The 24,262-nt window shown below is 38.5% G+C and overlaps 2 protein-coding genes across 4 annotated transcripts in view; one reads left to right on the plus strand and one right to left on the minus strand.

Annotated features, from left to right (window-relative positions):
• Positions 1–24,262, plus strand: part of METTL9 (methyltransferase like 9) — a 107,958-nt gene that overhangs the window by 16,880 nt on the left and 66,816 nt on the right. For all 3 annotated transcript variants that reach the window (XM_053694857.1, XM_053694858.1, XM_053694859.1), the window contains one exon: positions 9,323–9,507. In XM_053694857.1, the coding sequence (XP_053550832.1) occupies positions 9,323–9,507 (185 nt within the window). The remainder of the gene's footprint in view (positions 1–9,322; positions 9,508–24,262) is intronic.
• IGSF6 (immunoglobulin superfamily member 6) overlaps positions 20,390–24,262 on the minus strand; it is a 47,204-nt gene continuing 43,331 nt past the window's right edge. Inside the window, exon 6 of the mRNA XM_053694860.1 lies at positions 20,390–20,990. Within this exon, the coding sequence (XP_053550835.1) occupies positions 20,952–20,990 (39 nt within the window). The 3' untranslated portion in view covers positions 20,390–20,951. The remainder of the gene's footprint in view (positions 20,991–24,262) is intronic.

Genomic DNA, 24,262 nt, shown 5'->3' on the forward strand with positions numbered 1-24,262 from the left:
TCCTGATTGACAAACAAATAAATGGCACGCATCCTGAAACTATAAATGTGGATCAGGCCCCACTAAAACAGCAAAGACCCAATATAGAGAAGTTCAATTTTAGACCTGTACCCATCAATGTCATTAAGAAACAACTTAATAATCTAAAAAGGAAAAAAAACAGTGTGGACCTGATCAAATCCCAGCAATGCTGTTGAAGCTCAGTGCACCGGCAATTGCTAAGCCTGTCACAACCCTAATTAACAAATCCTTGGTGTCTGGATACATACCCAAACTCTGGAAAACTGCAAGAGTAGTGCCTATTCATAAAAGTGGGGAGTTAACCTTGGTTTCTAACTATCGCCCTATATCATTGCTCCCAGTATTGTCAAAAATCTTTAAAAAATGCGTCCATACGCAATTATGCGAGTATTACCAACTTTCTGACCCCTGATCAATCGGGTTTTCACCCAAATCACTCCACTACAACTGCCCTCCTAAAAGTTTGCAATTACATCCAAACTGGCATGGAACAAGGAGACCTAACTGGAGCTATTTTCCTTAATTTTGCAAAGGCCTTTGTCACAGTAGACCATGACATACTACTGCTCAAACTAAAAAACTCTGGTATTGCTGATCGTCCGTTAACCGGGTTTCGATCATATGTATCGGATCGATCACAATGTGTCTCCATTTCTAACAGTGACTCCCTCCCTCTCCCAGTCACATGTGGTGTTACCCAAGGTTCCATTCTCTGCCCCCTACTATTCACATTATTTATAAATGATATGCCTAATGTCTGCAAATTCTCAACTGTACACATGTACGCAGACAACACGGTAATCTATGCAGACAAATCTGATCTGCCGCAGCTTGAGGCAGTGCTCCAAGACCAGTTTACAGAGGTAGAAAAGTGGATCTTCCTAAACACTGACAAAACTGTCAAAATGATCTTTGGAACGGGACTTAAATTACAAAATTCCCATCTACGCATCAAAACAAAATCCAATTGCACACTGACCGCAGTCCACTCTTTCAAATACTTGGGTATGTTGTTAGACCCTAATCTATCTTTTGGCCTCCACATAGAAAAACTTGCATCTAAACTTTATCCAAAATTAGGTGCCCTGTACAGAAACAAATCCTGCCTCAGCCCTACAGTAAAGGAAAAGATTATACAGCAAATGCTAATGCCTATCATGGACTACGGGGACGTAGTATACGCACCTGCACCGCAAACTTACCTTAATAAACTTAATACATTTGTATAACTCGTTCTGCCGCTTTGTGCTACAATGTAACTACAGGACCCACCATTGTGACATGCTAAAAGAACTAAACTGGCCGACGCTGGAATCCAGACGCACCCTCCATCTTTCCTGCCTTGTGTTTAAGAGCCTTTCTGGGAAGCTCCCATCCTACCTGAGCAGTATGCTCTCCCCGGCTATTCCCACCTCCGATCCAGTACCAGCACATTATTTAGCTTGCCTCAATACAAAAAGAAAGCAGCTCGATTCTCCTTTTCCTGAAGAGCACACTTTCAAACCTTCCCCAAGCCTAATATCCTTTAAGAGATCCCTCTTTACATATCTCAAAACAGAATGCTCCTGTCATGGTTGATTATATATTTCCTACCTGTTCTATGTTAAATTTTTGCATATATTGTGTATTATTATTGTTTTTGTATTTTATTGTACCCTATTGTATCAATGCAATGTTTCTCCAACATTGGTGTGTCCGGTCCACGGCGTCATCCTTACTTGTGGGAATATCTCTTCCCCAACAGGAAATGGCAAAGAGTCCCAGCAAAGCTGGCCATATAGTCCCTCCTAGGCTCCGCCCACCCCAGTCATTCTCTTTGCCGTTGCACAGGCAACATCTCCACGGAGATGGTTAAGAGTTTTTTGGTGTTTAAATGTAGTTTTTTATTCTTCTATCAAGTGTTTGTTATTTTAAAATAGTACTGGTATGTACTCTGAAACAGAAAAGGATGAAGATTTCTGTTTGTGTGAGGAAGATGATTTTAGCAGACAGTAACTAAAATCGATTGCTGTTTCCACATAGGACTGTTGAGATGAAGTAACTTCAGTTGGGGGAAACAGTTAGCAGACTTTTCTGCTTAAGGTATGACTAGCCATATTTCTAACAAGACCATGTTATGCTGGAAGGCTGTCATTTCCCCTCATGGGGACCGGTAAGCCATTTTCTTAGTCAAGCAAACAGAATAAAGGGCTTAATATGGGCTATAAAACTGGTTGACACTTTTATGGGCTAAATCGATTGCTTTATTTGGACATTTTATACATGTTTATGCTGATAATTCACATTTATAAACTTGGGGAACGTTTTTTAACGGCAGGCACTATGTTAGACACCTTTTCCAGTCAGGGAGGGCCTTCCCAGTTGTAGGCTGAGCCTCATTTTCGCGCCATTACTGCGCAGTTGTGTTTTTGAGAGCAAGACATGCAGATGCATGTGTGAGGATCTGAAAATAGCTGGAAAAGTTTCTAGACGGCGTCATTTGGTATCGTATTCCCCTCTGGGCTTGGTTAGGTCGCAGCAAAGGCTATAGCTGGGACTGTATAGGGGTTAAATTTGTAAACGGCTCCGGTTCCGTTATTTTAAGGGTTAAAGCCTTGAAAATTGGTGTGCAATACTCTTAATGCTTTAAGACACTGTGGTGAAATTTTGGTAATTTTTGAACTATTCCTTCATACTTTTTCACATATTCAGTAATAAAGTGTTTCTGTTTAAAATTTAGAACAAAACCGTTACTGTCTCTTTAAAACGGTGTTTGTGCTTTATTGACAAGTTTATGCCTGTTTAACATGTCTGTGCCTTCGGATAAGCTATGTTCTATATGTATGAAAGCCAATGTGTCTCCCCATTTAAATTTGTGTGATAATTGTGCCATAGCGTCCAAACAAAGTAAGGACAGTACTGCCACAGATAATGAAATTGCCCAAGATGATTCCTCAGAAGAGGGGAGTAGACATGATACTACATCATCTCCTATTGTGTCTACACCAGTTTTGCCCACGCAGGAGGCCCCTAGTACATCTAGCGCGCCAATGCTTATTACCATGCAACAATTGACGGCTGTAATGGATAACTCCATAGCAAATATTTTATCCAAAATGCCTACATATCAGAGAAAGCGCGATTGCTCTGTTTTAAACACTGAAGAGCAGGAGGGCGCTGATGATAATTGTTCTGTCATACCCTCACACCAATCTGAAGGGGCCATGAGGGAGGTTTTGTCAGATGGGGAAATTTCAGATTCAGGAAAAATTTCTCAACAAGCTGAACCTGATGTTGTGACATTTAAATTTAAATTAGAACATCTCCGCGCACTGCTTAAGGAGGTGTTATCTACTCTGGATGATTGTGACAACTTGGTCATTCCAGAGAAATTATGCAAGATGGACAAGTTCCTAGAGGTTCCGGTGCACCCCGACGCTTTTCCTATACCCAAGCGGGTGGCGGACATAGTAAATAAGGAGTGGGAAAAGCCCGGCATACCTTTTTGTTCCCCCCCCCCCCCCTATATTTAAGAAATTATTTCCTATGGTCGACCCCAGAAAGGACTTATGGCAGACAGTCCCTAAGGTCGAGGGGGCAGTTTCTACTCTAAACAAGCGCACTACTATTCCTATCGAGGATAGTTGTGCTTTCAAAGATCCTATGGATAAAAAATTGGAGGGTTTGCTTAAAAAGATTTTTGTACAGCAAGGTTACCTTCTACAACCTATTTCGTGCATTGTTCCTGTCACTACAGCAGCGTGGTTCTGGTTCGAAGAACTAGAAAAGTCGCTCAGTAGAGAGACTCCATATGAGGAGGTTATGGACAGAGTTCACGCACTTAAGTTGGCTAACTCTTTTATTTTAGATGCCGCTTTGCAATTAGCTAGATTAGCGGCGAAAAATTCAGGGTTTGCAATTGTGGCGCGCAGAGCGCTTTTGGCTAAAGTCTTGGTCAGCGGATGTATCATCCAAGACAAAATTGCTTAACATCCCTTTCAAAGGTAAAACTCTATTTGGACCAGAATTGAAAGAGATTATCTCAGACATCACTGGGGGAAAGGGCCACGCCCTTCCACAAGATAGGCCTTTCAAGGCCAAGAATAAGTCTAATTTTCGCTCCTTTCGCAATTTCAGGAACGGACCGGCCTCTAATTCTGCATCCTCTAAGCAAGAGGGTAATGCCTCACAACCCAAACCAGCCTGGAAACCGATGCAAGGCTGGAACAAGGGTAAGCAGGCCAAGAAGCCTGCTGCTGCTAACAAAACAGCATGAAGGAGTAGCCCCCGATCCGGGACCGGATCTAGTAGGGGGCAGACTCTCTCTCTTTGCTCAGGCTTGGGCAAGAGATGTTCAGGATCCCTGGGCACTAGAAATAGTTTCTCAGGGTGATCTTCTGGAATTCAGGGAACTACCCCCAAGGGGTAGGTTCCACATGTCTCACTTATCCTTAAACCAAATAAAGAGACAGGCGTTCTTACATTGTGTAGAAGACCTGCTAAAGATGGGAGTGATACACCCAGTTCCAATAAAGGAACAAGGAATGGGATTTTATTCAAATCTGTTCGTAGTTCCCAAAAAAGAGGGAACCTTTAGACCGATTTTGGATTTGAAGATCCTAAACAAATTTCTCAGGGTACCATCGTTCAAGATGGAAACCATTCGAACGATTCTACCCACTATCCAGGAAGGTCAATTTATGACTACCGTGGATCTAAAGGATGCGTACCTACATATTCCTATCCACAAAGAACATCATCAGTTCCTAAGGTTTGCCTTTCTGGACAAACATTACCAGTTTGTGGCCCTCCCATTCGGGTTAGCCACTGCTCCAAGGATTTTCACAAAGGTACTTGGGTCCCTTCTAGCGGTTCTAAGACCGAGGGGCATTGCAGTAGTACCATACTTGGACGACATTCTAATACAAGCGTCGTACCTGTCAAAAGCAAAGGCTCATACAGACATCGTTCTAGCTTTTCTCAGATCACACGGATGGAAGGTGAACATAGAAAAAAGTTCTCTGTCTCCGTCAACAAGAGTTCCCTTCTTGGGAACAATAATAGATTCCTTAGAAATGAGGATTTTTCTGACAGAGGTCAGAAAATCAAAACTTCTAAGCACTTGTCAAGTTCTTCATTCTGTTCCACGTCCTTCCATAGCGCAGTGCATGGAAGTAGTAGGGTTGATGGTTGCAGCAATGGACATATTTCCTTTTGCACGAATTCATCTAAGACCATTACAACTGTGCATGCTCAAACAGTGGAATGGGGACTATACAGACTTGTCTCCAGTGATTCAAGTAGATCAGAAGACCAGAGACTCACTCCGTTGGTGGCTAACCCAGGATCACCTGACCCAGGGAATGAGCTTCCGCAGACCAGAGTGGGTCATCGTCACGACCGACGCCAGTCTATTGGGCTGGGGCGCGGTCTGGGACTCCCTGAAAGCTCAGGGGCTATGGTCTTGGGAAGAGTCTCTTCTCCCGATAAACATTCTGGAACTGAGAGCGATATTCAATACTCTCAGGGCTTGGCCTCAACTAGCAAAGGCCAGATTCATAAGATTCCAATCAGACAACATGACGACGGTTGCTTACATCAACCATCAGGGGGGAACAAGGACTTCCCTGGCGATGAGAGAAGTGACCAAAATCATAAAATGGGCGGAGGATCACTCCTGCCACCTATCTGCGATCCACATCCCAGGAGTGGAAAACTGGGAGGCGGATTATCTGAGTCGTCAGACATTCCATCCGGGGGAGTGGGAACTCCACCCGGAGATCTTTGCCCAGTTGATTCAATTATGGGGCATTCCAGACATGGATCTGATGGCGTCTCGTCAGAATTTCAAGGTTCCTTGCTACGGGTCCAGATCCAGGGATCCCAAGGCGACTCTAGTAGATGCACTAGTAGCACCTTGGACCTTCAACCTAGCTTATGTATTTCCACCGTTTCCTCTCATTCCCAGGCTGGTAGCCAGGATCAAACAGGAGAGGGCCTCGGTGATCTTGATAGCTCCTGCGTGGCCACGCAGGACTTGGTATGCAGACCTGGTGAATATGTCATCGGTTCCACCATGGAAGCTACCTTTGAGACAGGACCTTCTTGTTCAGGGTCCATTCGAACATCCAAATCTGGTCTCCCTCCAGCTGACGGCTTGGAGATTGAACGCTTGATCCTATCAAAGCTTGGGTTTTCAGATTCTGTGATAGATACTCTAGTTCAGGCCAGAAAACCAGTAACTAGAAAGATTTACCATAAAATATGGAAAAGATATATCTGTTGGTGTGAATCCAAAGGGTTCCCATGGAATAAGATAAAAATTCCTAAGATTCTCTCCTTTCTACAAGAAGTTTTGGAGAAAGGATTATCTGCAAGTTCTCTAAAGGGACAGATCTCTGCTTTATCTGTCTTACTACATAAAAGACTGGCAGCTGTGCCAGATGTTCAAGCATTTGTTCAGGCTCTGGTTAGGATCAAGCCTGTTTACAGACCTTTTGACTGCTCCCTGGAGTCTAAATCTAGTTCTTTCAGTTCTTCAAGGGGTTCCGTTTGAACCTTTACATTACATAGATATTAAGTTACTATCTTGGAAAGTTTTGTTTTTGGTTGCTATTTCTTCTGCTAGAAGAGTTTCAGAGTTATCTGCTTTGCAGTGTTCTCCGCCTTATCTGGTGTTCCATGCAGATAAGGTGGTTTTGCGTACTAAGCCTGGTTTTCTTCCAAAGGTTGTTTCTAACAAGAATATTAACCAGGAGATAGTTGTACCTTCTTTATGTCCGAATCCAGTTTCAAAGAAGGAACGGTTGTTACACAATTTGGACGTAGTCCGTGCTCTAAAATTCTATTTAGAGGTTACAAAAGATTTCAGACAAACATCTTCTTTGTTTGTCGTCTATTCTGGTAAAAGGAGAGGTCAAAAAGCGACTTCTACCTCTCTTTCCTTTTGGCTTAAAAGCATCATCCGATTGGCTTACGAGACTGCCGGACGGCAGCCTCCTGAAAGAATCACAGCTCACTCCACTAGGGCTGTGGATTCCACATGGGCCTTCAAGAACGAGGCTTCTGTTGACCAGTTATGTAAGGCAGCGACTTGGTCCTCACTGCACACTTTTGCCAAATTTTACAAATTTGATACTTTTGCTTCTTCGGAGGCTATTTTTGGGAGAAAGGTTTTGCAAGCCGTGGTGCCTTCCGTTTAGGTAACCTGATTTGCTTCCTCCCTTCATCCGTGTCCTAAAGTTTTGGTATTGGTTCCCACAAGTAAGGATGACGCCGTGGACCGGACACACCAATGTTGGAGAAAACAGAATTTATGCTTACCTGATAAATTACTTTCTCCAACGGTGTGTCCGGTCCACGGCCCGCCCTGGTTTTTTTAATCAGGTCTGATGAATTATTTTCTCTAACTACAGTCACCACGGTACCATATGGTTTCTCCTATATTTTTCCTCCTGTCCGTCGGTCGAATGACTGGGGTGGGCGGAGCCTAGGAGGGACTATATGGCCAGCTTTGCTGGGACTCTTTGCCATTTCCTGTTGGGGAAGAGATATTCCCACAAGTAAGGATGACGCCGTGGACCGGACACACAGTTGGAGAAAGTAATTTATCAGGTAAGCATAAATTCTGTTTTTGTGGTCCCAGGACATACTTGAAAACGAGAGAAATCTCAATGTATCCTTCCTGGTAAAATATTTTATAAATATATGATACTACAAAAAGGTCCTAAAATGAGACTTGGTAATTGTGTTCCAATCTCAGGTTTAATAATGTGGCAGTATAGCAACATTTAGTATGGAGTTCTCTAATGGAAGCCATCTAATTCTCATTAGGTCTTAAAGCATAGCGTAGATATGCACTTATATATAACAGCATCACATTACATAGTTTAGGGATGGCTAGGCACATAGCAGTAACACATGACATGTGGTAAGTAAAATGGTATTCAAACTATCTTTTAGTGAAGAAAATAATTAACTTATAACACAAATGTATATCTCAAACAGAACTTTTTTGTACCTCTTTAACCTGGGATGTGCTGTAAGGTCAACAATTCTCATTTTGCATAATTTTAGTATTTTATACAGTGATTCCATTAACAAAATACTGTAATTTCATTAATGTTTTATTATGCACATTTAAATAAAGAAATTCCTGAGTCACCCTTGTACAAACAAACAATTTTTTGTGCACAAACAATACTGTTTTGAAAGTATAAACTACCGAATAGTTTTTCACGAACTTAAAAATAAAAATATATCCTTTTTTTTTTTTTTTTTTTTTTTTTTTTTTTTTATTAAGTAATACGTCTTTATTTTACTAACATATGTTCACTATAAATCATTCAGTCAACAAGCAGCTGTTTCTGAGGACCAACAGGGAAAAGAAAAGGAAATTATGAAGACAATGTTTAGCTTAATTCATGACCCCTTGCAAAAGCAGTTTTTTCTTACCCTGCTTGTTGTAATACAGAGTCATATACACAAACAGGCTACAAGCTAGCAAAAACATGTTATTAACAAAATGTGGTTAGGCAAAGCACGACAAATACCAGCAGCCAGGTAGCCATGGCTCCTAAAATATGTTTGTGTGTGTGTTTTCAAATACTGACAGCGTCAACGACAAGGAATAAATGAATAATACGTATTTATTAAAATAATAAATCTCACAGAAATGTGTAAAATCAATCGCTAACAAAGTGGCTAAAAAAAAAAAAAAGAGTAAGTCACTTGACTTTAATCAATAACTACTAAAAGCACTATATGGTAAGACAATAACATTGCTTGCCGGGCCTGGTATAACAGTCCACACAACGTGTTTCTGGGCTCCTCCCCCTTCCTCAGGTGTGCGATTGGAAGGGGGAGGAGCCCAGAAACGCATTGTGTGGATTGTAATCGATTGTACACATTTCTAGGGGATTTTTTTATTATTTTAATAAATACTTGTTCAAATATTGACAGCGCCAATGACAAGGGATAAATGAATATCTTTGAGAAAAATGTTCACATTACAGATAGTGGCTGAATATAAAACATTTTATTGTATTTTGATTGTTTACTATTTTTAACGTTATTTTTGTATATATGTGTTTTGTATATAATGTGTTTGTTTTTTAATAACACCCAATGTAAATATTCAGAGATAGAAGTAGCTATAGAACGATACCTGGATATATAGATAGATTAGAGAGAGATATCTCTATAAAGTAAAGGGTGCTACCATGTTATCTCTCCTGCTGCTGAGGCCAGTTGATGACAGATATAAATGAACTATTATGCAATCATCTGCCTGTATTTATTGGATCCACTCCCCTGTTTCTAGAGTGCTCAACATAGATGAGTGGCAAAGAACTGGATTTCAGTACGATGTCATTAGCTGCTTAAATCTACTTGACCGTTGCCATCAGCCAGTGACCTTACTGAAGGAGATGAGAAGCATGCTGGAGCCAACCCGGGGCAGAGTCATTCTGGCACTAGTCCTCCCGTTTCATCCCTATGTAGAAAATGGTGAGTAATTCTTCTTTCTCAGATTCAAAATAAACTAAACTTTATTGTCGTGCTAGATATCTGTTTGTAAAGCACTGTGCCTGTGTGTATCTCTACTTTCTCTTACTCATTCTACCACCAAAAACAAGGCTTTGGTTTAAAAGAAGAGGGGTACTTATTTGCCACTTCTTATGGCAAAGGTCCATGTGATGGTGTTGGTGGTACTGTGGAGTGGTTGGTGGCAAAAGCAAGTGTTCAGTGTACCGTAACCAATCACATTGTCACACCTTCAGAAATGCATGATTATTGTTGGTTAAATATCAAATTAATTTACTTTTTGTTACTGTTCTAAAGAGACCATAGAGGAAGCTGATAAATGACTTCAGCCTTGATTTGAAAAACCCGTTGAAACTTAGAAAATTAAATCATTCTAATAAACAGTTTTAGGCTTCAAGTTGAGCAGAATTTCCTATCCATGATTTACCAAGATAAACTATTACGTGAGTTATGTGTACGATAAATGGTGGCTAGTCCTTGTACTTGAAGTTGATCTGTTCAATGTGGATCCAGAATTAAAGATTCCAGTAACTTTCTTTTTAAAGAATACTGTGTTGCGGAAATTAGCACATCCTCAGAACGTTCTCCCCATTGGCTCTTACAGCAGGTACAGGATAAACGCAAAACATCAGTGCAGAAATGAGTCTGCGCTTGTCTCACCTGTTCTGCAATAAATCTGTTTTAGCTTTAATAGGTCCTTAGCATTACTTTCACAAGAATAAATGCGGCTCAGAAGAGAGCAAAATGCAGCGAGCAGCTGCCGCCTTCGTCTGCATTTGGATACTACCGAATGCACACCCCTACATACATAGGGCAAGATTTGACGAGGCGAATGCCCCGATCGGTTGCAGGCTCGCTCATTTGAGCCCGCAACTGATATTTATGCAGCAGCAGTTTAAACCACAGCTTCATAAACTCTCTCTGCAACATCATTTGGGGATTTGTACCTGTTCACAAAATAAAAATGACAATGCAGCTATAGAATTTTGTGGACAAATAATTTTATTCTCAATATTTTCATCTTGTTCTTAAAAATCATTTTAGCTCATAGAAATAGTGGAATAAACCTATTATGCCTGACACAATATAGAGACCATACGATTTCACAATCCATGAATATATTCTTCAGGAACAATAAGGGGAAGACATTTGTAAAATGGGAAGTGCAAGGGTATAATTTTATTATAAACTTTATACTTGTTAAAAAAAAAAAAAAAAAAGATGCTTAAATATATGCTATACAAATTTTAAAAAAACATGCACAATTTATTTTTTTTTCCTGAAAAAATTTATCAAAGCCATTTAAAATTTATATTTAAAGGGACAGTCTACACAACAATTGTTATTGTTTAAAAAGATAGATAACGCCTTTACTACCCATTCCCTAGTTTTGCACAACCAACATTGATTGTTGTATTAATATACTTTTATAACATTTAAACCTCTACATTTATGTCTGTTTCAAAGGCTCTATTGACAGCCTCTTAATCACATGCTTTTGTATTTGCTTTTCACAACAGGAGACTGATTGTTATTTATATGGCCCACATGAACTATGTGTTCACGCCCGAGGAGTTAAGAGTTAGCACAACACAGTACTAAATGCAACTCAACAGATTTTAAATAGTCAGTCATGTGATCAGGGGGCTCATGGGATGCTTAGATACAAGGTAATCCTAGAGGTAAAAAGTACATTATTATAACTTATGCAAAACTGGGGAATGGGTAATAAAGGGATTATCTATCTTTTTAAAACAATAAAAATTGTATTGTAGACTGTCCCTTTAAACTAGTGTACTAATATCCGTTGTGATTGTTCTACTAATTCGTATTTTTTTTCTTTTTCTATTTTTTTAATGGATGTGTTTAGAGGTGACATAATGTTTAAATGTTTGTTCTGTATCCCTTTAACTCATGTCATGTTTAGCAGATTCTTATTTATAATTTGGCTTTGGAAAAGCAAATAACACAGTTTTCAAAGGCTCGTTTATGTCCCCTTTAGCATTAATATGCTCTATCCATTTTCATTATTGTTTTATGATAATGAATAATTACACAGGGTGATGGTCTAGATAATATCCTATAAACCAGTGTTATAGTTTCATATCCGTCCATTTCTTAAATACACAGTTAAAGTCCACCCGATCCTCAATACATTGGCTCACTAGTTGTCTTGCTCAGATTCAGTTTTCCCCTTTAGCTATGTTTTCCTGGTCAGTTATGAGTTACACATGTTGCAGGGTATGCAGAGAGGAACATACATTGTGTCCCTAGACAGCACTATTCGTGTTCCTCCCTGCAGCAAGTGTAACTCATAAAGGCTGTGACACACTGCAAGCGATGCGGCACGAGGCGATGCAGCTGCTTCGCACCGCGTCGCATCGCTTCTGAAGTTCAATTATTTCATCTCTGAGTGCTCAGCTATGCGACCTGACGCAGCAGAGTGCTCAGAGATGAAAAGGCAGGACACAGTGAGCGCGCACAGCTGCATCTACACGCTGCGCACCGCTCCGCTTGCAGTGTGTCACAGCCTTAAGTGTACAGACAAACATGGCTGATGTGGCATTCAGGAGTTGTGAATGAAGGTAGCATCTGATCACATGCTTTATCCATATTGGGAAATGTAATTCATTATGGCTCAGGACTGGAGATCTTATTTTACTGCAGAAATTCTTGGACGTAATTCACAGAGCAATTTGTTTCTTTCCCAAGCAGTAAATTTAAAGGACCAGTCAACAGAGTAGATTTGCATAATCAACAAATGCAAGATAACAAGACAATGCAATAGCACTTAGTCTGAACTTCAAATGAGTAGTAGATTTTTTTTCTGACAATTTTAAAAGTTATGTCTTTTTCCACTCCCCCTGTACCATGTGACAGCCATCAGCCAATCACAAATGCATACACGTACCATGTGACAGCCATTCACAAATGCATACACACTTATTCTTGCACATGCTCAGTAGGAGCTGGTGACTCAAAAAGTTTAAATATAAAAAGACTGTGCACATTTTGTTAATGGAAGTAAATTGGAAAGTTGTTTAAAATGGCATGCTCTGGTGGGGAAGTTGTTTAAAATTGCACAATCTAGAGTTCCGGGGGAGGAGTCCAGGTGTGAGGACACACGCTGCACCTGTGCTGATCTATCCACCCTACAAGCTCTTGGCGAGTTACTCCCGCCTAAACCACTAACCCTGGATGGCTTGTCCAGCGTGAAACATACCGCTGCTGGAATTCTTCTAGTGCCAAGACATTGCACTATAACTGCATGCTGCAGCAATTGGAAGTTTCTTTGTCATTTGGCATTAAACAATTCCCCTAAAGTAAATGTTCAGTGAGATAAGCAAACAATTGAAGGTTTCTGTGCACGCTGAAAACCTACTACAAAAAGCTGCCTTTTTACCTACCTGCTGGTGCACCTGTTGAGAGACGCCTTGTTCCTGCCTATCGGGCTCTGCCCTCCTGCACAGTTTTCCGAGAACATCTCAGATGGACCCAAGTGCCCTGTATTGAGGCAGGAGGGAGTTCCTGAGACTCGGCCGGACTGGACGCTCTTACCTGACAGCCACTGTGACACGATCCTGGCGTGCACCGGCTTCTTCTACACTACCTGCCGCAGACGAACCCCGGGATGTGTATCTCTTGCAGGGCTCTGTTCCCATCTCGGCATTAAACATTTCCCCTAAAGTAAATGCTCAGTGAGATAAGCAAACAATTGAAGGTTTCTGTGCACGCTGAAAGCCTACTACAAAAAGCTGTCTTTCTACTTACTTGCTGGTACACCTGTTGAGAGACGCCTTGTTTCTGCCTATCGGGCTCTGCCCTCCTGCACAGTTTAATCCGCCCTCTGGGAATATCTCAGATGGATCCAAGTGCTCTGTATTGAGGCAGGAAGGAGTTCCTGAGACTTGGCCGGACTGGACGCTCTTACCTGACAGCCACTGTGACACGATCCTGGCGTGTATCGGCTTCTTCTTCACTACCTGCCGCAGACGAACCCCGGGGTGTGTATCTCTTCCAGGACTCTGCTCATATTAAGGAGGCTATTACTGTCACACACCCCGAAGCACGCTCCCCCCTACACCGGTGATGCGCAGGGGGAACAGTTTGCTAAGAAGAGCCTGATCTTACTACGAACTATCTGCAGTTAAGAGCTGGAACTGGTAAAGTAGCTAATTATGTTGCTGCTATTTTCATTATTTTCCTTCCAAAATTCATTGGACTCTTCATGTATGCACAAAAAATTTGATATGCACAAAACTGATGATATTATCTCTGTATTCTTGTAAAAGCAAGTTTAAAAAGTAATTCTAAGTCTGGTAAAAATAGAGGGAATATAATAGAAACAACTATATATTAACAATTACCTATCATATACTGCTACATATCTCGTTGTATCCCCTGAGTGCAAATTCTTGCCTTAAATTATATAGCATGGTTAACATAAAAGGTCTCCAATACAAATAAGGTTGACTATAAAGGCTAGATATCTCTATATGTATAAACCCTGCCTTTTTCTTTAACATACCGTGGTTTAAGTGCAAAAGGCCAAGGAACTCTATTTGCTTGCATGAATAAATTATAAGTTACTAGCAGGCGAAGTAAGAGATAAAAATTACAAGTTAAAAATTTTTTTTTTTAGAACTAAGGTCTCACATCAATATAATTTTTGATATTGTTCGAAAAATAACTGCTAGGACTGTAATTGGTACTTCTTGCAAGGGCAAGGTTCACAAAATAAGATAGTTGTAGCCCTGCTATCAAAAAGCAATTGAATATTTTTTTATTTTTTTTTTTATTTTTTTCTTTCTTTTTTTGGAATTTTATATAAGGGTAAATCCTGACACTATACAAAATTATAAACTTCAGGATTGTATCCTGTGTCCCTATGGGATAAACAAAAAGGTCTCCAGGAAGACGGTTCTGCTTCCTTAAAAAGATCACAAACTACTGAAATAATGCCCCTGTTTATACAAATATTATTGGAAAGCAATATAAATTGAATATATCTAATTCTTATATACAATAGCATATAGCTATCCTCCATTTTCGAAAGGGCCATTAAGATTTAATTTAGCTAAAGAGGTAAAACTCTTAAATTAAGGATAAAGAATACACAACAGAGATAACTGCAAACACTGATTTTTATTCCACACTGTTTTATTTTATTTCCACCGCCCCTACACTAATGCACTTCCTCACGATTGTTGATTTTTTCACATCCCACACACCTCACACCCTACACTCTTCCCCTCTATCCCTCATAAGTAGAGAAGAGGAATAGACTCACAAAAAGAGGTAGAGGGGGGATTGGAGAGGGGAAAAGAAAAGGGAAAGGAAATTTTTTTTTTTTTTCTCTCTCTTATCCTCCTCACTGATCACTGACACATCCTGCACTATTACAGGAACACAATCACATGGATAAATTTATACACCCTCACTCCAAAAATACACCTCCCCCAATGGCGGCTAAACCAAGAGATAAACGGAATAAGGTTTCCGTAGACCCTACCGTTGAATCACAATCACACACAAGTAACACTCAAACATTATCTGAACCTATAGATATTCAATCCTTAGTTCAAAGAATATCAGAAGTTCTTTCACCTAAATTCGAAATCTTAAGAAACGAGATTAAAGCAGATATAATCCATCTAACATCAGAAGTCAGACAATTTGCAAGTAGGCTTACGGAGGCAGAACAGAGGATATCTGACCTTGAGGATAACATGATTGAGTATAATGCCAAAACCGAAACCTCAAGTAATACCATCTTAAAATTACAAACGAAAATAGAAGACCTAGAGAATCGGGCACGTAGAAACAATCTTAGAATAATAGGTGTCCCCGAAGACAGACAATATGAAGATCTATTCAAACTACTTATGGTAACACTCCCACAGCTCCTAAAAATTACAGATAACTTCCCTAAATCATTTATTGAAAGAATACATAGAATTGGCCCTCCTTATTCTTCCAAAAATACCAGACCCAGACCAATTATTGTCAAATTTTTAAATTATCAGGACAAGCTTACATTTTTGCAATCTTATCATAAATGTCAGCCCATATTTCTAGCGGAAGCGAAAATTTTATTTTTTCAAGACTATTCAATGGAGACAGTCAATAAAAGACGAGAAATTACTCCAATGTGCACAAAGTTTATCCAGCAGGGAATAAGGGCTAATATATTGTACCCTGCTAAACTTAAGGTATTCATAGAAAATCAATCAATTGTTTTTGATACTCCAGCGGAAGCTGGAAAATTTTACGCTCAAAAATTTCCCTCAGATTAATAGATTATAGCTTATAGGGATATTATAGTAAATTTAATCTCTTACTGAATATAAACATGGACTCTTCCAAGAAGGGTAATGAGAGAATTGAAAGGTTCAGCTCTCTCAAACACGGTCCCTCCCTCCCTCTAACCCCTCCTTTTTTCCCTTTTTTTTTTTTTTTTTTTTTTTTTTCTTTTTCTTTTTCTTTGATATGTTTAACAAATAATGAACATGCCAAGTAGAATTAAAGTCACTTCATGGAATATAGGTGGCCTCACGTCCCCCATTAAAAGAAAAACCATATTAACCTACTTGAAGAGAATTAATACCTCTATTGCACTCCTACAAGAAACACATTTGAAAACTGAAGAGGTCCTCAAGCTTAAATCTACATGGGTCCAAGAGGTTTTTTTCTCTCCAAGTACTAGGAGGAAAGGGGGAGTTGTTGTCTTGATAAGCAAAAATGTTAAGTACCAGGTAATACAAACAGAAAAAGATACCGAAGGGAGATACATAATTTTAAAAATTAAAATAGATAACACGTTATATACACTCTGTAACATCTATGCCCCAAATGTTTTTAATGTACCCTTTTGGGAAGTACTACAAAACAGGCTCATGACATGTGCTGAGGGATATCTGATATTGGGTGGAGACTTCAATATGACCCCTAAATGCCTGCTGGACAGGCTAAGACAGGATCGTGCGTTAAAAAGAACCAAAAGAGATAAATTAGAATCAAAACTCTTCTCTAGAATAATGCTTAACCTAAAAGTTTGTGATATATGGAGACTCCAAAATCCTGATTCTCGAGAGTATACGTGCCTTTCAAAGGCACATAAGTCTCTCTCAAGGATAGATCTTCTCTTAGTGGACGAGAGACTATGTAAGTCGCAGGTGAGGGCTCAAATACTTCCAATAGTTATCTCAGATCATGCCCCAATTTGTTTAGATCTTCAACCATATAATAGTGGGCAAACAAATAGACGATTTTTTTTTCCAACATTCCTTGCCACAGATCTTAAATTTAAAAACTGGTTGGAAGCCAAATTTAAAGATTATGCTTTATTGAACCGCGACTACATCTCACGCCCTCTCCTATTCTGGGAGACGGCTAAAGCAGTGTTAAGAGGGGAAATTATAGCATATAATGTAAATAGAACTAAAAAACTTAAGCAAAGAGAGGGGGAGCTGGCAAGAGCAGTTTCTAACGCATATAATCTTCATTTAATTTTAAATTCCTCTCAAAGCTGGGCCAAATATACCTCAGCTTTACAAAATAGAGACTCATTCTTGCTTTACAAAACAACACAGAAAGATGCCAGGGTTCAGTCAAAGTTATATCGATTTGGCAATAAAACGGGTAAATTGCTAGCTAAACTTCTCAAAATTGAAAGAGGATCCCAATTGATAGAGTATATAAACACGGGAGCACAAACAGTCAATACGACTGAAGAACTTACACAATTATTCTTTAAATATTATTCTGATCTATACTCTTTAAGAAAGTCTAATATACAGACACGTGATCAATTTTGGAACGAAATTACTTTCCCCACATTACATCATGAGAACCTACAGGATCTCTATGCCCCAATTACTGAAATAGAAGTATCTAGAGTAATTTCAAAATTGCCACACAATAAAGCCCCAGGCCCAGACGCACTACCGAACGAATTTTACCAAGCTCTAAATAATACTATCACACCATATTTAACTACTCTATTTAATTATTTATATATAGAAGGAAAGGATCCAACACATGGTTTTTCTGCATCTTATACTACCTTGGTACTGAAGCCTGGGAAGGACCCAACAAAAGAGGAATCATATAGACCTATAGCATTACTCAACACCGACTATAAAATCTTAACCTCAATATTAGCCCATAGACTCCAAACCATATTACCTCCTATTATCCATACAGATCAAGCTGGGTTCATACAGAGCAGAAACTCTGCCTCAAAAATACGTGAACTGTTCCTTCTTATCGACTATTTTAGAGAGCTGCATCTTCGAGAGGGGGGGGAGAGAGAGGACACCCCTGATAAGGCAATAATATCAATAGATGCCCAAAAAGCTTTTGACTCAGTCCACCACGATCATCTCATTCATACCTTAAATAATTTTGGACTGAAAGAAAATTTTACTAAGTTTGTTAGCAATCTCTATCGAATTGCTACCACAAAATTATTGGTCAATGGAAACTTATCACAGGATATAGAATTACATCGTGGTACTAGACAGGGGTGCCCTCTCTCCCCCCTCCTCTTTGATCTTGCTATAGAGCCCCTTGCCATTTATATAAGACATCAAATCGATGGGATAAGGGTGGGCAGGAAAGAGTCTAAAATTGCTTTATATGCAGATGATGTTCTCATTTATATGACCAATACAAGATTAAATATACCTAAACTCTTAAATATAGTACAACAATTTGGGTCCTTCTCAGGCTATCAGGTTAATAATACAAAATCTGAATTATTCTGGATCACTCAGACAAAAGACTCATCAACAGAAATTCCTTTCCACATAGCTCATAACTCTTTCCGATATCTGGGAATTAATATCTCTTACGACTTAGATACTTGGTATTCGCTTAATTTCACTCCAATAATAAATAAAATTAAAGAATCCCTTAAAAACTGGCAGAATTTCCCGCTATCTTTATCAGGCCGAATTGCTGCTTATAAAATGATGCTCTTACCTAAACTTCTATACATGATACAGAATATTCCTCTCTTTATCAAAAAGAAAGACATAGATCTTCTTAATTCTACTCTTAGATCATTTATATGGCAAAATAGAAAACCCTGAATCTCTCTTCAAAAATTATCTCTACCACTGAAGTATGGGGGGCTTGCGCTCCCAGATATACGAGCATATAATCAAGCTTTTCTAGCTCGTATAGTTATAGACTGGGTATATTTAAAGAATTATGTAACAGATAACGACTTGGAAAAAAACATAACTTATCCTTTAAAATTAACAGCATTGATACATAATGATCCCAATCAGATTCCGAATCAAATTAAAAAGTTAAAATCTATCTACAACCCTATTTTGGCATGGAAAAAGATATGTACTACATTAGAGGTAGAGTATCATGTTTCCCGTTATATTCCGTTTCTGGGTAACCCACAGTTTGGGGATGGTATACAGGAAGGAGTATTCAGAAAATGGAAAATATTAGGCCTCAGCAACATATGTCAGATCTTAGATTTTGAGAGAAGATGTGTTAAATCATTTGAAACGCTGAGATTGGAATTTAATATACCAAACAAATTTTTTTTCGCTTACCTCCAGGCAAGACACTATGCCCTAAATCTCATCTATAAATATGGATGGAACTGGTCTCTGGATAAAGTTGGAAATTGGCTTGCCGTTGCCAAACTGAGACACATCTCAATTGTATGTGGGTACCAATTGTTGGTATCAGTAAAGGGAGCAAAAAATGTTGAGACAACCCAGAACAAGTGGAGTGCATTGATCAAACAACCCTTAGATCCCCCACTGTTCTATCAATCAATATTGGAAACTGCTCGTGCCACTCTCTCCGCTTCCTGGAGAGAATCTCATTTGAAATTGTTATACATGACCTATTTTACTCCTGAAAAAGGACATAGATATGGAAGTAGTAACTTTAAGTCATGCCCAAAATGTTCACTTCTGAAGGCAGACCTTCAGCACATGTTATGGGCCTGCCCAAAAATCAGGAACTTCTGGTTAAAGATTGAATTTTGGTTAAACAAGATAATAGCTCCTTCCCGTATAATACTATCTCTAGAAATAATAGTTTTTCTGTTTCAATTGAATGAGGAAAATATAAAGAGAATTATCAACATAACTATTTTAGCAGCAAGATATCTCATTTTTAGTAAATGGAAAAAGACAAATCCTCCTAGCATAACAGAAACTAAGAATTTTTTAAAAAAGCAATACATCTTGGAACAAATAGATACAGACCCAAATAATGACCGAGATATCAGAAAATTATTTTTGAAATGGTCACCATTTATTAAAGATCTGCCACCTAGTGAAATTTACTTTTTGATATATCCCTTCAGGAACTCAGAACTGGTAATTCTTGGCACATGGTAATAATTAAGTCTCCTTTTTTTTTTTTTTTTTTTTTTCTCTCTTCTTTTTCCTTCTCTCTCCTCCCGCCTTCCCTCTCCTCTTCTCCTCTCCCCATATTGTGGTTATACATATCTCCCTTTCCTTGATAATTTAATTGAGGAATATGAAACTGACTCTGAAGTAAACTGTTTACTAATTGAATGAATATAGTTGTTTTTCTTTTTTTTTTTTTTTTTTCTCTTTTCCCCCTTCTCTTTTTTCAATTAAATGCATAAAATAAATAGAAAATACCTTCATTGAGTATAATATGTATTCATTTATTAACAAAAGATATGTACTATCATTATTATTTAGTTAAGATAAATGTATCAATTTCTTTTGTAATAGGGTATCACACTATCACACTAAGCCCTGCGTGGCGGATCTTGTGTTTTGTACTCATGTTGGTTTATAAATAAATATTTAAAAAAAAAAAAAATGGCATGCTCTATCTGAATAATGAAAGTTTAATTTTGATTGAGTGTCCCTTTAAATAACTTTCCAGCACAACTGGAGATGTAAGAATATGCAAGAATACTTGTAAACCTGTACATTACAGCTAGGCAGGCAAAGATGACCAAACAGTTAATGGATTCTAAAAATTCTACTCAAGTTTGAGAATACAAGATCCTATGTTGCCCTCAGTATGAGCAATGTTTCCTGTTGCTGGTGGTGCGGTTTAGGTAGTGCCGGGTGTTCGCTTTTAGAGGGAGTGTAGATGCCATTTTAAAGCTTTTATTTTTACATTAGGTAGTTCTGAAGTGGGAAAAAAAATTGTTTCCAAAAATATAGTTTACAATTTGTTGTCTTTAAAACTTCTCGTGAGGTAATTGTCTTATGTAAAGCAGTAGACACTGAAATTCCTCATCTCCAGAATAAACTATTTGTCGAGCATCTTCTTCTATATTTTTTTTTTTTTTCTCTCTGTTTCATTTTATTCCTCAGAGACAAATGGTATAACAGTTTAATTTAGAATTACAGTATCTTACGCCCATAATCCTTTGAATATGTCTAGCTTGTGTTTTGGTAGATGTCCTCCTCGATTACGTGCTACAGAAAAAAGTAAAAAAAATCATTCTTTAAGACAAATAGAAACATTCCCTTTTCATAAACACCTGCAAAGTACAAGCTCTTTCTCCAGAATTTGTCTGGTAAATATGAATATCTTGTCTTACCCGAGAAGCATTCACCAGCGATTGGCACTATATATATATATATATATATATATATATATATATATATATATATATATATATATATATATATATATATATATATATATATACATATATACATACACACACACACACACACACACACACACACACAGTATGTGTGTGTGTGTATATATGTTTGGGGAGATTACATAAGCCTGTGCACCCTCCATTTTTTCACAGTTGTTTGATTGTGAGCCTGCATTGTGTGGCTGTTTGGGGACCCAGGTTTTTTTTTGGAGGAGACCTTGACGAGGTACCTGGGCTTTTCCCATTTGGCCAGATGCGGTAACTAACTTTTCCATTGCTGCTTTTTAGTTGAGAGCTTGTGAGTGAGTGCTGGACTTTTTCTGTGTGTTATATTAATGTATTATTTTTCGTAATTTTCCTTGTTTGGGCCTTGCACCTAGGCCTGACTGGGGTTAACTGCCTGTGACTCTGGTGACAGTGCAGCTTCCTGAGAGTGCTGGTTTGCACCCAGGGCTGTGCATGTTGCAGGGTCATAGGATGTGTACCCGGTCCAGCCTGAGAGTGCTGACCCCACCCGTGTTTTGTGTGTGTGTGTGTGTATATATGTATACACACCAGACAGAAGCACAAAGACTGAAACTCCGCCTTTTTGTGTGGGGAGAAGACCTCTCGCCTTCTTGCTAGTGTTGTCTGCAGCAACTGTATATGGGACACAAAGGGTTCCACAGTCAAAGTAGAGGGGCCCCTAATAATTGTCAGTGCCAATGATCTGCAGATGTAATGGTGAAGTGTTCACCTATATATGGGCTTTGGGGGGGGCAGCCATAATTAAGGGGGACCAGTGCCCCTACCTACACCTATAAACACCTACGTTTCTTGGCACTGTAACACTGCCGCAATTAGTAAATGAGGTGTGATAGTGATAACTGACCTTCTACCCTGGTTATAGCCTTGAACTTGACCCACCAGTGGGGTTTGATGCAATAATTCAAAGGTTAGATAAAAAGTTATAATGCGGCTACTGCAGCAGAGCTGTGACATCACTGCCACAGTATTTCCCACACTCCGTAGAGTGGAGCACATTCTATAACCAAATGTCAGCATTATCTTAATATAGCGAGATATGTGTAAAGATTAGGCTGAGAATAAGTTTATTTTATAAATTATATTTAAATATTGATAGAAATAACTGCAATGTTTTAGTCTCCTATAAAGCAATAGGCATTACCATGTTGTAACTTAGGTTTCCCTAATGCCTTTTATCATCAGCTGTGGTCAGTTAGGGCTGCTTATAAACAAGCTACTAGAGCGGCACACTGTGTTATAACTAGGGCTGCAACAACTAATCAGTAAGTTTGATCATAAAAATAGTTGTCAACAAATCTCATTATCACTTAGATGGTCAGCGATTAGTTGGTCAGTTGCACAGCACCAACTGCTTTAATCTGATGATCTACTGCAACTAAGATTGTGCAAAAAAAATGGAATTTTTTTTTTTTCTATCTGATTAATCGGACAATAATCATCCGATTAATCGGATAGAAAAAAAATGAATAAATAAAAATGTTTGCACAATACCATGTGTAGGAATTCATCGGATTGAAGCAGCTGGTGCTGTGCAATTAACCAACTAATCGCTGACCACCTAATTGATAATGAGATTCTTTGGCAACTATTTTTATGATCAATCTTACCGATTTACTGGTTGCAGCCCTAGTTATAACGTTCCTTTAATATACTTTAGACTGGAGTTACAAAACTTCAAACACGGTAAGGGATTTAAAGGGTCATGAAAGGCAAAATGAATCATTATTGATTCAGATAGAGCATGTTATTTTAGGACCCTTTTAAATTCACTTCTAGGACTATCTTTACTTTATTCACTTGGAATCATTTGTTGAAAATCATATTTACATATGCTATGCTCTTCTAAGAACTAGCTGGGGATTGGTGTCTCTTTGGTATCTTTGCAGGGGACATAATTATCTGCAAGGGATAATACAATAATGAAAAGCTCCTTAACACATTTAGAACAGTTCAGGAGGAAAGCATTTTTCTTAAAGGGACAGTCTAGGCTAATTTCTAAGCCTTTGAGGGCTGCCTCTTATCACATGCTTTTTAAATCTTTTCAACACAGAGACAGAAAGTACACGTGGGCCATATAGATAACACTGTGTTCAGGCACAGGGGGTTATTTAAGATCTAGCACCAAACAATACTAAATGCAAGTCAATAGATAATAAACAGTCACAGTCATGTGATCAGGGGGCTGGAAGAAGGTTCCTAGATACAAGGTAATTACAGAGGTAAAAAGTATATTAATATAACTGTTTGTTATGCAAAACTGGGGAATGGGTAATAAAGGGATTATCTATCTTTTAAAACAATAACAATTCTATGGTAGACTGTCCCTTTAAAGGTAAATGAAATGCAGAATTTTTCTTTGTTTCAGATAGGGCATATACATTTTAAAAAATTTCTAATTTTAATTTTCTTCATTCTCTTGGTTTCCTTTGTTGAAAGAGCTGCTGAACACATCAGGTGAGACAATAACAAGGCACATATGCGTGGCCACCAATCACCAATCTGCAGCTAGCTCCCAGTAGTGCATAGCTGCTCCTGAGCTTACCTAGGTATGCTTTTCATCAAAGGATACCAAGAGAACAAAGCAAACTAGAAATAAATTGGAAAGTTGTTTATAATTGAATGCTCTTTCTGAACCATGAAAGAAACGTCTTGGGTTTCATGTCACTTTTAAATCGAGGAATACCAAAATAAGGGGTATTAATAATAATTTATCAAATGAAATGGTTTTCTGCAGAAGGGAGTAGTAGATGCATGCAATAGCTTTCCAGGTGCAGAGTTTGTGAAAGTATTTGTAAATAAAATAAAGAATCTCTAATACTTTATAAATATTAATCCTACAGTTTAGCTATACATGTAAGCACACTAGAAAGGTCTCCTGGCCATCTCTTTCTACTTTTTTTTTTTTTTGTCCAGTTATAGCATTGTACCATCATTTTGATTTTTTTCCCTTTTTAAATTGATTTTTTTATATATAATATTTAAAGGAAGATTAAACGCCTTCAGATTTGTTTATAAAATGCTTAGTTGTGTGTAAAATGTAGCCACCAATCA

This window comes from Bombina bombina, chromosome 11 (assembly GCF_027579735.1).
Source record: "Bombina bombina isolate aBomBom1 chromosome 11, aBomBom1.pri, whole genome shotgun sequence".
Lineage (NCBI taxonomy): Eukaryota > Metazoa > Chordata > Amphibia > Anura > Bombinatoridae > Bombina > Bombina bombina.